We start from the raw sequence: 17087 nt of genomic DNA, 5'->3' as shown, positions 1-17087 counted from the left end.
TAAAGGATTGAACGTACTGAATATATCAGTGAAGCTCAAACACACACACACACACACCTCCATGCCCAATAAGGCACTGACACAGGCTTCAGAGGCGTCACAGATGGCTTTGAGGTCGTGTCCCCCCTCCAGAGCCAGCACCACTCGACCTCCAGCCAATGACATGAGCTGACGGGTGAGGAAGCCGAAACCTGAAAACAGATACAAAGGATGAGCCACACATTGACTGGTCAGTCATTATCTTCACCTTCACCAAGGAGGTTATGTTTTTGGCTGCTTTTGTTTATTTGTTTGTCTGTTTGAGAGCAAAGCATACCTAAAAAAGGAAAGACCAGATTCTCTGGTGATGTAGATTATAGCCCAAAGTAAAAATTATTAGATTTTGGTGGTGATCTGGAAACAGTCAAAGCTGCAGTGTGTGACTTTTAAATCTAAACAAGTGTCCATTACATTTAAAACATTGACAAATAAGTCCATGCAATGCTCATTAAGTCAGAGAGTTTACATCTCCTGTCACCTGGTGACATTCTCATGCTGCACACAGGAAGTGATTTGTTTTATGTTAAGACATATAAAGGCAACGGCAACTGCACTAGTAAAGCAAAACAACTAAAAACAGATTAGGATTGACAATACAAAGAAGTGTGCACAGAAAGTTCCAGGAATGTATTTTACTGTTAAAAAATCCCCAGTCTTTCAGCAGTTTGAGTAAACTCTTCTTGTCCCTATCCACCCCTGCCCTGCTGCTGTATACCACAAATGCTTCCTTAGTCAGGTCTGATAGCTTTAGTCAGATGAAGGACGCAGCACAGGAACAATGCGACACTGTTTCTGTTCATGACGACCAAACAGAGGCAGAGCAATAACATGTACAACGAAAGTCACACACTGCAGCTTTTAAGGCTGTTTGTTCACCTGAACATACCCTGTGAGGAATAATCAAAGCAGCACAATTCCACTACATGTCCCACCAAGTCAGTTGCCGTGTGCTAATTTTCTGCACTCAAACGTCATGGAGAGTTAATATCAGAGTCAATTTTTCAAAATAAACCTCATGTTAAAAAGTTCAAGTAAACAACAGTTCATACAAGGCAGATGTTAACTGAAAAAAAGAGCTCAGATACACAAACAGAAAACAAAATAACCGCCTTTGTTTCGTAGAAGAATTTTCTAATAACTCTCATTTGTATACCTTTGTGTATTAGACTTTGTTAATGCATGTAATCAAGGGCCAGACTGAGTTCTTACACTTGGCTGTGACTTTATAGCCTCCCAGTGATGGCGAATGTCCTTCGACGGCATCAAAGCCGGCAGACACCAGCACCACGTCGGGGGAAAACTCGTGGGCGATGGGCATCACCACGGCTCTAGGGAGGAAGAGAGAAAACAACACGCTCTAAATCAAATACTGTGTCCTTTGTTACATTAATTCAAGCTCTGCTGTTGCCCAGCACAGTACAGTAAGGTATGTGTTCCACAGGTGTTCATGATTTGCGAACACAATATAATAATGAGATTGAGGAAGTCGTCGCGTAATTGACTTCATATCAGAAAAGACTGAGAAAGATTATTATGTAATTATTGCAATGAAAAGCATTTTGAGTTGCCTTCAAACTACAAAAATCGCAGCAAAGTTGTGGTGATTGATTTGCAACTGGAACATGTGTATGTTATTGGGCTTTTTTTCTGGGCCGTTAACTGCAAACATTTACTCCACTGCAAACTCCCTCCATTTGAAAATGATGAAAGATAAATTATCAAAGGCCGCGTTCCAAGTGCTTGATCTCCGTTCTTGATCCACTCCTGGTTAGCAGCCAAGACTAGAAGGTGGGGTAGCTCCCAGGTGTGAACGTGTGCAACTGTGAAACAAAGGAAGCGCGAGTGTGTGCTGCAAATCTTTCCTGGGTATATGCAGATAAAAAAAAAAACAACAACCAAAAAACTCGGTCACACAAACTTTACATAGGTGGCAAATAATGAAGAGTTTCTGTTTTTGCAAGTGACACAAGCAGATAAAAATGAGACCTTTGACATATCTGTGATGTGACGCCCACAGACTGTATACTCCACTTAGAGTTGACCACTTTCCTCGCTTCTCTGCTCTCCTCCTCACTTCCTCTCGTCTCCCGCTGCCAGTTATTTAGCAAGAGCGCATGGCCCATGCCGCGTTTGATTCTCTCTCTCTCTCAGCGGCAGTTCAAAGGCGCTTGTGTGCGTCTGGTTCCTATTAGGAGCTCGTCCCTCTTCTCACGTCACTGACAGCCAGCCATCTGGGATCCATTGGGCCTAATTACGCCGCCTTTGGATTCCCTAACAATGCACCCCCCACTTCTTCTCCCTCTCCTCTGCTGTATTCTCCTCTCCTTCGTAGTCTGTCATTTCTCAGTAGCCACCTAGAAGTGCACATGGAAATATGTGCATGCACCCATCCATATTATTCAAGGGCTAAAATAGACACATACGCATCCTCTTCTTTTGGAAGCGGGATGTTACGTGTGTGCGGTGCTACCGGTGATTACACTGTTCTGACCACTTTAGTAATCCTCCACACACAGCATCATTATACTTAATCTCGCTGCATCGGAGCTTTCTCCTGATTGTACTCGTGTCCCACAGCCTCATCTCAGCCGCAGTATTAATCCTGTCACTAATACACCAAAATGCAGAGAGGAAGCCGCTACACTCCAGCTTGTTATTCTGTCCCATCCAAAGAAAACACACAATCTGGAAGACTGTGTTGTTTAAATCATATATTCACAATGAATTAGAGAAATGGCAAGACTTAGCGGGCATAAAAGTGAATTCATCACGCGTTCAATTGAGTCTGTATAGTGTGTCGTGTGTACATTTACCCGCACCAGCTCAGCCCCAGAATGATGACAGCGTTTGTTTGTGCAGAAATTCTCGCTGTGATCTTTCAAACCTTTTTCTCACTAAAAAAAAAAATCCTAAATCTCTAACTGCTTTCTTTATAAGACAGCTGGCAGTGGCAGTTAATATAGGGTTGTTCCTCATGATAACATGTGACAAAGGTCATTGGCTGGATATGCATCACGGACATGACAGCTACACGGTATAGGCCTCAAACCACCGGACCACCAGGACACGCCACCACAGCGCTTTGATATAGGGAGAATTTCTATACTGTAGTGTGGTTAACTGAGGAAGTTTTACACATGAAAACACTTGCCATTTCCCAAACTGAATAAAAAAAAAATACCAAAACCAGACGCCTGCACAGGAAAGAACCAGTTGTCTCTTAATTGGCATTCAGGCCTCCAGTAAACACTGGACTTAGTGTTTCCAAGTCTGCCTATTGGGTGTATGGATTTTACCAGTAAGGGTTAGCTCATTAGCATCTTTCCTTTGACAAGGGGCCACCCACTGTGTGTGCTGCACGCAGCACCATGAAGAGCTCGCATACTTTTTAATCATCTGGTGGCGAGCCAATGTTGTGGATAGAAACACAGTTCATTACAGTGCAGAGCAGAACCAAAGTCCTTTCCGGAAAATCGCTTCAACCAAATGGAAAGTGAGGAAGAGAGAAGGTGTGTTTCGCAAACATACTGGTGTGTGTGTGTTTTTGTTTTTAAGTTTTAAACCTTTTTAAAACCAGCAGTGTTTAAGCCATTGAACAAAGTTGTATAGCCTTCAAGTGATAGTTTGGGTTTTGTAAAGTGTGTTTTTTTTTTTTTTTTTTTTTTTTGAGGTACTGAGGAAAAGTCAGCACTGACTGCTCTGTGTGTGCCCTCTGCTCTGAGAACCAGCCTGAGACACGGACGCTGGCTCTCACTAAAAACATGGCTGCCAATGGGGACATGAGACTCACCTCATAGAATCTACACCTACTTAAGTAAGATATCTTAAAAATAAGTTTAGTGTCAGTGTTTTTATCTCATGGAGACACAGATGTTGGAATATACCAGATATTCCTGCTTGTTTTGGTGACTTTGTGGCATGAGGTAAATCTAATCAAAGGATGTCAAACACAGAAGTCACAAAGTAACACTTTTGCATTGGATCAGCAACTCCTGTGAGCTGTGATAAAAAATCGCTGGTTTTCTCTATTGAATTGCGCGTCACAAAGTCACAAATTGCGCGTCACAAAGTGACACAAGCTTCTGTTTCCAGGCTTCTGTCTAATAGTAAGATATAAGAGGTGAATATTTGCCATGACTTCAGTGAGCAGTCCTGTTAAGGCTGTTCTCAGCACAGAAGGCCACCAGGGGGCATGCTCAGCGCAGTCTGCACTGACTATGTGTCAGTGTCTCATGCAGCCACACTTGAAAAAAGCTGAACTATCACCGTAACCCTGACTGCGGCCAACCACGTTTCAGAGGAAATCAGGAATCAGGTATAAAAGCTACTTGAGATGCTGACCACGTTCTATTATTACACTACACAACACTTGAGCGTTGTTTTCAGTGCAGATGTGAAGTTAGGACGTCCAAACTCTGAGAGTGGGGTAAAAGCAAGAGGAGAAAAATAAGGGCTCACTGTTTATTCTCTTGGCACACACCCTTTTCATTCAGTCTGGTAGAAAAAACCCAATTTACCTAATAATCATTAAAAAAAACAAAAAAACTTTTATGCTTCTTCTTGACTTGGCCATTTTCTCTGTTTTTATAAAAAGCTAATAAAATTTAAAAAATTGTATTAACTTAACTGGCTCAAGGGTACGTTATGTAAGAATTTAACCGTATTAAGTCATAAAATGACCAGCATATGTCATCAGAGTTTAAGGAAGCATATTAAATTAAAATATGGCTTCACTGATATAATGCAGCCAGTTTATTCACACATTATATTTTCATCTGTGGCTCACAAACTATGTTTATCTTTTTTTTTCTTTTGTTTTGGTCCTCTGCACCACCGACCCAATAAAATAGCATGTAATACTTGGACACACTGGTTGCCAGAAGAGTTAGTGAAACACAGCGAGGTGCATCTATGGGTCAGAAATTCTGAACATTTCTGAACCTTAAAGGCTCCACTACCCCTCTCAAAAATGTCCCAGCCAGATGAGAGGCCAAACGAGGCTCTGTAGTGGTGAGACGTTCAAATGTAGACGATTGAAAAAGTGGGTAGGAAGTTGAAGACAGATGCTGGTGTGGCTCGTTTTCACCTGGACAAGGAACCATACAGGGAGCTTCAGCCAAGGTTAGCTGACACTCTCCCTCTCATTCAGTTTATCAGTGGATATTTAAGTATTTGCTGATGTAACAGAACTATTTCACAGTCTGGGATCAATTAAGTCCATTTGTGTATGTGTGTATGTATATATATATATACATATATATATATATATACACATATATACATATATATACATATATGTGTATTTATAGATATACACATAAATAGTTATATATGTATAATAATAATAATAATAATAATAAATATTATTACAAAAAACTCAACATTAACACTAAAACTGTTAAAAAAAACAACAACTACCAAACCCACTCTAAAAAGTAATTAAAACAATCTCATTTTAAAAACAACAGTCAAAACTAAATAAAAACTGAAATGAAAAGAATATTATCGATATCCGATATATAACCAATATCTGCTGATACTGAGCCGATAATTTCGTGCATTCCGAGTGGGAACTTTGGAAACTTTGCTCCACAATGTTTTAAATTGGGAATACAGTACCTGTTTCAAACACTAGTGGCTGCTGTTGTACATATTTTACACTATCACAGTTTCACACATAGACTGATCAACACAACACTCTTGACAGACATTTGATTTAAAGGTTGAATAATCGTTTTTAGGAGGGAGGAGAAAGAAACATAATTCTTTTTGATTGGATTACATTCTGAACAGCTTCACCGGGCTCACATGTGTTTTGTTACCAAGGTGAGCAAAAACCAAAAGCAGCTTAACAGCCAGCTACCGACTGCACCCATTATTGACAGAATTAGGTTAGAATTTGTACTGGAAGTGTTTGCACAAGAGGTCAGAGAAACATACTTCCCATTCCTCTAACTAGATTGTAAAATGCAACGCACTAAAGCACGAAAGATGATACAGAAGATACAACATGATAGCAATACAAATAGAGGCAGGTTCAACTGAATCATTACCTGAATGCAGCCAGGTACTCAGCATCTCCCATGGGAGGGTTTAATCCTCCTGTCCATCCTACATTCACATTGAAGCCTTTACCTTCCTCTGCACCCACCTGCAGGGAGAGAGGGGGGGGGGGGGGGGGGGGGGAGAGAGCAACAGAGAGAAAAAAAAGCTAATGAGTTTCAGTCAGATTTGAAAAACTATGTGATGATGACAGATTCCTGTCAAACTCAGCACGGCTGTTGCAAAACTTTGCATTGCAGCAATAGAGGCAAAGTGACTGCATCTATTTAAGGCAACACCAGGGAGTGATTATGACTCCCAAATGAAAGACGGATGGCTATTAATTCTACACCACTGTCCCTCCATTTTGATTTTGATACAATTTGTCAAAAAGCCTTATAAATCAGATCAGCCACAACAGAGCTACACCCGTTTCATGGTTCCCAAGCTTTAAACTACGGCCTTACAGGAAAAATATTTTCCACTTGGCAAACGCTGCCTTAATGTATACTGTATGTGTGGTTAAATGTTCTATTTATACATTAGAAATGCATGCGTTTGTATCCAATACATCCATACTGTACGTTGCGTATGCAGAACTTTATAATACAACACTTAACTTTATTGTCCCTGTAGGGAAAATCTGTCTTGGACTCAAGTGCTGCACACCTTAATCAAATCAAATCAAATCAGGTTTATTGTCAGTTTGCTTTACACACCGCAGCAGTGCAGACAAAAGAGACAGCTTTTCCTTTGGGATCTGTGATAGATTAATATTGTGGGACAAAACAATAACAAATTGGCAGCATACGTCCATAACATTACCAACACTCATCCCTGATGAGATGTATTTAAGGTGACAGTCGCATATGGTCTAGTTAAAGTACATATACTACTGTGTGTGGAGTTAAGACTATGAAGCGCTTAGCAAAGACTTAACATAAAAGATTAAGGTAATTAAAAGTTAGATAATAAAAATATAATAAGTGAGGTGATAAAAATAATAAAAATGGCGAGGCGTAATAAATTGAAATGCAGCTCCAGGCTCAGCAGTTTTACTGTCTAATGGTTGGGGGAATGAAGCTGAATAACATGAGTACAAAACAACACCGGCTGTAGTAAACCACATGAATGGACGTTTGCACAAAATCCACTTAGCACATACTAATATTGCCCATAACACACACTGCACACACCTTGCCGTTAAAGCCTCATGGTTGCGCTTTTTTTCCGTACGACAGATATCACGTCAAACTAAACTGACACCGTACTGATTTACCTGTGCATTAAAGAAATCTCCTGCGTATGATTTGAGAGGAATTCTAAGGCTGGTGTTGATGGAGCTCCACTCAGTTTGACCTCACACATTTGAGGCAGAGTTAACTGAGGCTCGGTTCTTGGAAAGAAGGTCTAAAAAGATTCCTGCCTCGCTCTTTGTAGTCCTGCTAGCAGCCATTTAGCTGCTCTCTAAGCCCTTCGCCATCAGTCAATGTGTCAGTTTGAGGGGAGACTGAGGAGGTTGATTGACACACTCTTGGCAACAAGGCGTGGTAATTTCCTTTGTGTGTGTGTGTGCATGTGCGTGTGTGTATGGGTGTGAGAGGGTGTTTGAAAGAGAAAGAATGCTGATGAGCATCACAGAGCGTCTGTCTCCATTCTTCTCTCAGTGGACGGGATGTTCACAGGGCAAACGAAAAACACATGAGGCCTCCTGTCCTCTGCCAACTAGTAATGTACCCGCATGCACGTATGCGTGCGCGCGCACACACACACATATAAATACACACATTCCTGCTGCTGCTCCAAGTCTCTTGTGCTCCTCTGTCCTGTTGCTCTCTTTCATGTTTCAAGGGTTGCTGGACTGGATTAGGCCTCTGATGGTTTCTGTGTGGTACTCTGCACTCTCTGTTTTAGCTATGACATCACACCCCGACCCCATGGTGTGTTATATACCTACACGGGGGGACAGCGAGACTCCAGAGGTTTACCACACAGCTCAACAGAGGTCGAGGAGCCACTTAAGGCGAAGCCACATCCAAGTCAGCAGAGCGTTTTATTCACCGTCCCTCATCAGGGGATTTTATGGGAAACATCGACTATTTTATCCTCATTATTGTGGGGGAGGATGGGGGATTACGAGGAGAGGATCTGAGGGATTGAATGGGTGTTTAACACCACCACGGGTTGGGGTCAATTCATCTGACTGGGGATAGTCATCACACTTTGGTTTCTGGTAGGACCGCAGGCAGAATTCACAGACATCTCAATTTCCTGTATGCAAACACCGGCGAGCAATTCAACTGTACATATCCTGTTGTGAAGTTCCGCAATTCAAAGCCATAAACTCCTTCAAACACAACGATCTAAGGAGTTAAAAGCTACAGTGGATACACAAAGCGCAGTGGGATCTGCTCATCAGACGCACATTTGAAATGTTATCTTGATTCAGTCAAAATGTTTTCTTGCTAACAAACACAATGTGACAGAGAAGAAAAGTGAAAAAGCAAGCACAATACGACTACATTATGTTCTGAGCCAGTAAAACTTACTTTAAATCCCATTAAATCTATTTTGATATGTGTATTAAAAAACCCTGAAAGGAAACACAGAACATTTACAAAAAATGTTGTAATAGAGCTTGGAGGAGGCAGAAAAGTCGGCATATCGATAAAAGGTTAATGCTAATAAGGAAAATAAGGAAAGAAGTTGCGTGACCGAAATGTTACTCCAGCTTCATGTTAGACACGGACAATACAATAACAACAGTGTGTCTTTGAGAGTTAAAGTAAAATCAGAAAATGATTTTAGCCATCCAGAATCTACTCTCCTATTTATAAAGCTTTTTGCACGTGTCATCCTTAGGTTATTGTGTTCCATGCAGAGACTCACAAACACCCAGACATCACTATGACGACACAAACAAAAGCAGAAAAACACAGCAGCACTGTTGTGGAGGAATGTTTCGTCACTACCTCATTGGGATGTCCACTACCAGGAAAGAAGTTGCCGTCGTCGAAGCGATGTAGAGAGATGTACAGCACGCTGGGGTTGTTATAGAACGCTTCCTGGGTGCCGTTGCCATGGTGAACATCCTGAAGAAGGATTGGATTTCAGTTTAATAAAAGCAAAAATGCCTTTTGGCATGAATTTGTCAACTATTTTATTCATCTAAGTTACAACAATGAACAAACACAATATGGTTGTTTAATATCAGTATATAATAACAGAACAATTAAGATATTAAGATAAGTAAGTGAGCCCCTTACAGAACTTTCCCTCGACCATCCTTTTCTTGTTTGTGCTGAAAACCGATTTCCTTAAACACAGCATTGTTTCAAGAAATGTCTTAATTCTTAATGCTTTCACAGAAATACCTCAAAAATAGAGACAAACATGATGAGCATGCACATAAAGCCCTCTGTGTGCAAACTAGTGTAAAAGGTGAGGCTATGACATCATCATTTTCCCAAATATGCAACCCGTTTTCCAACAATAGCATTTTGGGGCTCCAAAAAACGCTGGTTCCATGTGGATAAAAAGCCAATACGATGCGGATCCGCTTCTAATGATAAATATAATAACTAATTCTCAAGTTTGGCGGTTTAGAGCTACAGATAAAAACACTGAAAAAACACTTCTTTGGGAATAGAATTGAATACAATCGAAAGCCTTTATTGTTATTGCACAAGCCTCATCTAAGGTACAGAAATGTAAAATTAAAAGTAAATAATGTAAAATATAACGGCCGTGGCTCAATATCTGCAAACGTGTGTAACTCTTTGTCTTCTCAATGCATATGTGTGAGTTCAGATCACACATGGAGACCAGAGACATGAGTGTCTAAATGAACTCATTAATAAAGAGCAGTGCTACTGTACAAGGATACTGAGCTTCTGAGGCCCTGTTTGTGCCAATGACACACGTGTGTGTGCTTGTGCATGTGTATTTTTCCCTGCCCATGTGGGGACCAGTGATGCTTGTCATGTGGTGGGTCCTTACCCAGTCCACGATGAGGATCTTGCTGACGTGGAGTTTGTTTTGGAGCTGCTTGGCAGCGATGGCTACAGAGTTGAAGAAACAGAAGCCCCTGTGGACAAACACACAGGAAGAAAGAAAGGCAGCCACATGTTATTATGGGGACATCTTCACTTAATTAATATCATGGAATCACCATATGGACCTTAGGAACCTTGGAGACATGTCTCCAGTTATCTGGCGTCATGTGGTGGCTGTTCAGAGCAGGTTATGACCAATCGCAGCACTGACTCCAATGTACAAGTCAAAGAGGGGGGGAAACTCCTGCCACGTCAACATTTACTTCTAATATCTGGGAAATGAGGATGTTTAATTTCAACTTGTTTTGCGCCTCTTTCACTGCTGACACACAAAATTGTCTTTCAGTATGACACGATTAAGCTGAGTCAAAAAAAAACGCACTCCAGAGAAATGCAGAAAACCACAAAAATTGTGATAAACAACAGCAAAAACAAAGCTTATTTTTAAAATCCACTCCACATTCCTAATCATAATATAGTGTGAATTGCTGGCACGACATGTGAGATGACTTGAGAGAGATGAACTCACAAGTTGGCACAGAGGTTCCCTCAACGCTCATTGTCTGCAGCAAAGGTATGCAGAAAAAGTGTTGATGTATGAAAAACAATGAAGGAATGTTGGAAGTGGCAGTGTCAGCATGGGTCGTAAACTGTGAGCTCCTCTCTCTCCGTGTGTGTGTGTGGACAGTATATCATATATGCTGTCCAGACTCTGCTCATCAAGAAAAAAGTCATTATCATCTCATAAATAACCGGTGTCAAGCACTGCTGAGCACACACACAGTCCCAGCTGACTGTGGTTACTTGGCTAATAGCTGCTATCAAAGACTGACACAAATTCATGCACACAAAAACACACACGTACAGTTCTTTTGAGGTGCTGTGCTCTGTGTCCTGTCAGCTTAAAGAAACAGAGCGGAGGAGGTAGTTGGCCTTAGGCCTCACACACTCTTCTGGCTAGGACACTGTATTGACCTCTATTCTTTATCACTGAACTTAAAACTACAATGCATAACTCTTTTGTTGTTGTGGTTATTATTGTTTGGTCATTGTGAACAGACAACTTTGTACTAGGGATGGGATGATACCACTTTTTTGTGTCAGATACCGATTTCGATATCACTCACTGGATACCGATATTAGTCCGATACAGTCATTCTAGACCATTTATAAACTATGAAGCGGTAAACAACATGTTTAAAAGTCATAATTCTCCAACTATGTAACAAATATTTTTCTCCCATAAAGAAGAAATAAACAGCCCAATCATGACTATATGATTTTTATTTACATTTTTACAGTTTGTGCATAATGAAGCATGAGATATATAGGATTTTTCTTTTTAAATTGTATTGTATTGTATTTTACTTTTTTATCTGTCTAATATCCGATCCAGTGATTCTGACCAGTGTCGCACTGATACCGATTCCCATCCCTAATTTGTATGCTGTGTCCTTCATCTGAAAACAGGCCCTGTCAAGTAGTACTATCAGATCTGCTGAATTACTGAGCAGCAGATTTAACTTCTAAAACTTTTCATGAGCGCTTCTTTGTGTTTTCAGTCATACTCATACTCCTCACTTTACTAGCACAAAGTTGCTGTTGCCTCTGTCTGTCTTGACATAAAAAAGTGTAGAAATGTCACTTAACACAAGGTCTAAACTGAGACACACACACACAGACAAAGAGAGGGACGTGTAGAACTTATAGACTTCATCAGCATTGTTTAATACTAACCCCTGTTAGTCACTCCTAACTCTAACCATATCCTGACCACCAGTCATGTCTTAATACTAACTTTAACCAGAGCCTGAGAAAGCAGGTTCTGCCTCATTAGGACCAGACTTTGGTCCCTAAAAGGACAAATGGTCGTGACAAGGTTGGTGTGTATTCCAGAAAATGTCTTCAAGAGATAACACAAACTGATTCTCTCTCTCTCTCTCTTTAAAAGTGATCGCTAATAAATCATGTGAAACACTTTGCAGAGACCTCCTGGCTTCTGTGTGTGTGTGTGTGTGTGTGTGTGTTGGACTCACTGAGGGGAGGACTGGGTTGCATGGTGTCCGGGAGGTCTCACCACTGCGAAGCCATTCTGTGAGAGAAAAAGCTAAATTATCAACACTGAGCTGCTTTAATCAACCAAGCACATTAAAATGCATTCAGCGTTATATAACTGCGTCGTCCAGTGTTTACTTCACAACCCCGTTACACAACACACTGACAAAACACATGTCAGCGATGATGAAGTGTTTGATAACAAAGACACACCTTCAGCTCTCGCTGCGCTACTTTTAGCGCCAGGTCCGTGACACATCCCGCTGCGATGCGTGAAGCCGATGATGTGTGAAGCTCGTTCCAGACTGTATCAACGTCTACCTGTCAGTGAAGCGGAGATTAGACACGCAGAGTCATTTCAACAGTCAGCTGCTGCTGTGAGAAAATTGCTGGTGTTTACGTGATGAGAAAGTTGCAGCACATTTTAGTTTCAGACTCATCAAAAGTGGACCGGCCTGACTTAGTGAAAAGACTCACTCAGCACATTTGTCACATTTCATTTAGTCGAGTTGCCGGCCAATAAGGAGTCCCCTATTGGCAGTTCTGAGCATTTACATTAATTAAACTAAATTTGCTGAACTGCCATTTTGTTTGACAAACAAAGTATTATTAATACAGAGTAGTGTATTTTTGTGGCATATTAATAAAAACTTGTATGTGTGACGTTGGAACTGTGGAGACTCATTTTCATGTATCCATTCTCAGTAAAACACTCATATTTAGAGGCTGCGTCACCCTGCACTTCAAAAACATATTCTGGGGGTGTGTCTTGGTGGAATGATGAAATCGGGGGAATTTCTTTATCACAGATTTTGCCATCTTGTTCCAATCAACTCTCTTCACCAGACCAGCGATGGACCGGAAATCCTGGCAGATCAGACGTCTTATCAATTGACAGCAAGTCCCATACTCTTTCTCCTCTCCTCTGTTCTTCTTCTCATTTCCCCCTCAGTTGCTTTCTTGTTAAATTGAATCTATTCTGCTACTTTCACTTTTGATCATTTCTTCTTTTGTAACATTTCGTCTTCATCCAACACCCAATCTCTACATAAAACACACACAAACACACACAAGTTTGTGCAGCTCTTCTTCTTAGGACACTGCACTGACTTCCATTCATTTGGACAACCTAAACAAACCGTCATCCCTTAACCATAACCAGTTAAAAACTCAATCTAACCACAATTCCAATCTTAGCCCCAAACTTAACCAGCTCCTCAGAAATGAGGTTCTGCCTCATTAGGACCAGGTTTTGGTCTCCATGACAAGGTCAGTGTTTATGCCAGAAAAGGTCCTTAAGAGGAAACAAATACAAGTGTACACACACACACAGCCTCCAGCTGCAGTACATGCCTGTGTACCCTCTGTCTTCTCCTCTCCTGCTCCCTCGACTCACCTCCGTGCAGCCTTTGACTTCTGATTGTGTCTCAGTGTTATCTCAGCCAAAAACAATAGCATTGGCAATTTGTAGCATTGTGAGCTCAATAATGTAATGAGGCTTAATTAGCCATGTAATGTTAGATAAGTAGGACGTGCATGTGTGTGTGTGTGTGTGTGTGTGTGTGTGTGGCACTCACTCCAACTCCTCCACATGGCAACACCAAAAATATCGGTTGGGATAAAATTCCTGTGGGAGACAATTCATACTTCATGAACATTACTTATTACATTTTTTTGTGCTTATATAATTTTTCCTGGTGATTAATTGTTGTTGATTTTACCAGCCAGCTTGTGGTTGTCCAGCTTGAGGCGGGTGAGCGGGTTGGTGCCGAAAAGATGCACATGTTCCTCCGAGTGGACGGACTGTAGCTCTTCCACCGTGGCCTTCCTGCTGCGGATCGTCTACACACACAAACATGTTTTTTTTTATTTCATTGACATCTTGACCTGTCCTCAAAATCTCAAAGTTTGATGTTGAAGACTCAGTGTTAGAGTTAATGTTAGGGTATTAAGTTAAGGACAATTATGGTTAATGTAAGTGACAAATTTAATGAGTTGTATGATTATTATACTATTACAAAAGCTGTCTCTTCCGGATCAGTTTATCCTTCTGTATGCTTGTTTATTTGTATCTACTTTGTTTATCTAATCCAACTTTATTAATGAAGCACTTTAAAGACAACACAGTTGGCCAAGGTGCTGCACATGGACAAATACAAAAGTAAAAACAATGACAGACGGCAAAACAATAATGTCTCAAACCGTGTTAAAAACCAGAGAGAAAAAATGTTAAATGTAAAAACAGGAAGTGAGTCGTCTTGTTTGATGCAAAGGTAACTCAGTCCACAGTTACGGGGCTGCGACCATCAAGAAATTTAATTATTATTTCAAAAATCAATCTGGAAACAAACCTGGGAGCCAGTAAAGTGCCGCTAAGATTGGAGTAATGTGCTCTTGTTTTTTTCGTACCAGTTAAAAGCCGAGCGGTGGAGTTTTGAACCAATTGTAGTCGAGCAAGTGATGTCAGGTTAGATAATAGATTGACTTGACAATAGTCAAGACGGCAACAGGGAGAGGATGTTTTGGTTTGAGAGTTGAGGCTCAATCATAACCACAACATATGAACATTCTATGGGTTTATGACAGAAGAGGAAAATGTTCTATGATACTTTTTTCTCACGTTTCTCTCAAGTGTCCTGTGACAGCATATAAATCAGGCTGAATGTGTCACATCAAGAGAAAAACCACACACACTGTACCTCACACTGGTTCCTGAGGCCCCTTTCTTGCAGTCTGGACCAGATGCTCTGGATCCTCCCAGCATGCTCAGGGTGACGGCTGTTGTCCCCACAGATGCACTGATGCTTCTGCATCTGAGAGTCATAAACCAGACCTACACACACAAACGAGCACATCTTAAACACTAATATTCTTCATTTCCTTCCATAGAATTTCATGATCTAACTGCATTTTTCCTTTAAAAAAAAACAAAAAAAAAAACATAGTGTTGTTATTACCTGTGGTAAAGCGTAGCTGGACATCTGCAGCAGGGCTGGACAGTGACACTGAAGGTATGGTGGTGGCGGGTGGATGTGGAGGAGGCAGAGAGGTGGAGGCTGGTGAGGACCGGGTTCGAATCAAAGGCTGATGAGGCCAGATTAGGGCAGGTGCACTCAGGGAGTCCATCTGAAGACCTGGACCAAGTATCACCTGCCTCTGTGGTTTCCAGAAGGAACAACAGGGAATTCATTTACCTTCAACAGCACATAACAAAGTCGAACCTGAGCAATCTTTTCACTTCCACTCACCTGTGCAATTATTACAGCGTGTTTAGAGCAAGCACCTCATAAAGACGATGAAGCGCTGCCAAAAATGCTGGCCAACATTGCCACAACACAGTAACTCACGCTTTTCATCCTGCATAAATAAAGCTACAGCGCCCTCCGATGTCAAAACAAAGGATTTCATGTATATGAGCACATTTTTTTTCCTTTGCCATAGTCACAAGATTAATAATGCATTTAATTAAAAAACATTAATTCTTAATATTAAACAAGTGTCATCATATTGGAAGAGGCTTAATTGGAGGATACAATGTGCAGGTCCAATAAAAGCAGCTGAATGAGACCACTGAGGTACAATAAACATAAAAATGTATGCTACTAAGCTGAATTCATGGTGTATATAAACATACGGTTCCCTTGGGCAACCACCAGCTATGTAGATGGCCCTGCTGATGCAAAATTATGGATTTATGTCCGTCAAATTCCGAGAACTTTGTCATTTTGAATGGAATGCTGTGACTGAAAGTTGGTATTATATATTAGAAAGAAATCTTTTTTTTACAGCAGCCTATTTCCACTTGAAATAGAAGGACAAACACAGCTGTTACCAATGAAATGAATTAAGATTCCTCTCCATTTCAGTTTAAGACGGCCAGGGATTTGCTATTGTTCATGTGCAAGGGGAGAGTGCACTAATTACTTGACACTCATTGAGCTTGTGGAAGCTGATTTTTCATGGAAATGTTCTATTTTGAAATAGTGCATACACATTATTGTGCTTTCTGGTTGTATTCTAATAAAAAAATGATTGAGGAAAAAAAAAAATATATGGCCATTATAACTTTGCTCCAACAGCTATTCTAATGCTGGCCTAAGACTTTTTCATAATACTGTACATTTGCTGAAATTAACCAAGTTACCTGACTGAGGGGATGTGTGGGCTCGATCAAACTCTCCCGTGAGGAGGTCGTGGACTCTGTGCCACAAACCGAGTCTGTGCTCGCCGTGCTGCGTCTCCTGTGGTAGCCATCGTCACACACCGATTCTTGCTCCGAGCTGCACACGGAACCTGTCCGGGAACCTGTCCCGGATCCTGTCTCCTCCAGGTCCATGTCCTCTGATGGAATCTGACTGAGACGAGGCTTCTCACTGGTTTGGCTCATGGGCTAATTTAAGGAAGATGTTTCACAGTGTTATAGGTAATTTGTTCTCTTCAACACGTGTTTGCATACAACTCAAAAACACATAATTTTAAAGCTGCAGTGCATAACCTTTAGGGTTTTTTTGTTGTTGTTGCTTATTGATGATGTTATAATTCTGCCTCTGTTTGAGCTTTGTGAACAGAAACAATAGTGTTGCTCAGTCAAGCAAAATATTAGACCTGACTGAGGGAGCGACTGTGTGTATACAGTGGTGGGCAGAGAGAAGAAGCGACCTTGGGTTTCATGAAAGGTGCTATAGGAATGTTTTAATTTTAATTATCATTATTGTTATTATTATTATTATTGTTATTATTATTAATAAGAGGTTATTATGAAACTGCTGAATAACTGTTTTTGAGCAGTCATATTCCAACCAGTTTACTCTAGTACAATGTTGCCTTTGCCTGTCTTCACATAAAACACACTTCCTTAAAATCCTTAAATCTACACACAACAGTGTGAGCTCATTT

At 40.8% G+C, this 17087-nt stretch overlaps 1 protein-coding gene across 2 annotated transcripts in view; it reads right to left on the bottom strand.

The window, feature by feature from the left end:
* The window catches only part of LOC131460643 (histone deacetylase 7-like), a 59824-nt gene that overhangs the window by 6729 nt on the left and 36008 nt on the right, over positions 1–17087 (bottom strand). For both annotated transcript variants that reach the window (XM_058631289.1, XM_058631290.1), the window contains exons 11-22: positions 16336–16581; positions 15149–15347; positions 14891–15024; positions 13913–14033; positions 13769–13818; positions 12405–12512; positions 12173–12228; positions 10081–10168; positions 9054–9173; positions 6093–6190; positions 1249–1367; positions 58–191 (exon numbers count right to left, since the gene is read on the bottom strand). In XM_058631289.1, the coding sequence (XP_058487272.1) occupies positions 58–191; positions 1249–1367; positions 6093–6190; positions 9054–9173; positions 10081–10168; positions 12173–12228; positions 12405–12512; positions 13769–13818; positions 13913–14033; positions 14891–15024; positions 15149–15347; positions 16336–16581 (1473 nt within the window). The remainder of the gene's footprint in view (positions 1–57; positions 192–1248; positions 1368–6092; positions 6191–9053; positions 9174–10080; positions 10169–12172; positions 12229–12404; positions 12513–13768; positions 13819–13912; positions 14034–14890; positions 15025–15148; positions 15348–16335; positions 16582–17087) is intronic.

This window comes from Solea solea, chromosome 6, assembly GCF_958295425.1.
Source record: "Solea solea chromosome 6, fSolSol10.1, whole genome shotgun sequence".
Taxonomy (NCBI): Eukaryota; Metazoa; Chordata; class Actinopteri; order Pleuronectiformes; family Soleidae; genus Solea; species Solea solea.
Note: the sequence above shows the minus strand (reverse complement) of the source record. Positions and strands in the feature narration are given on the sequence as shown.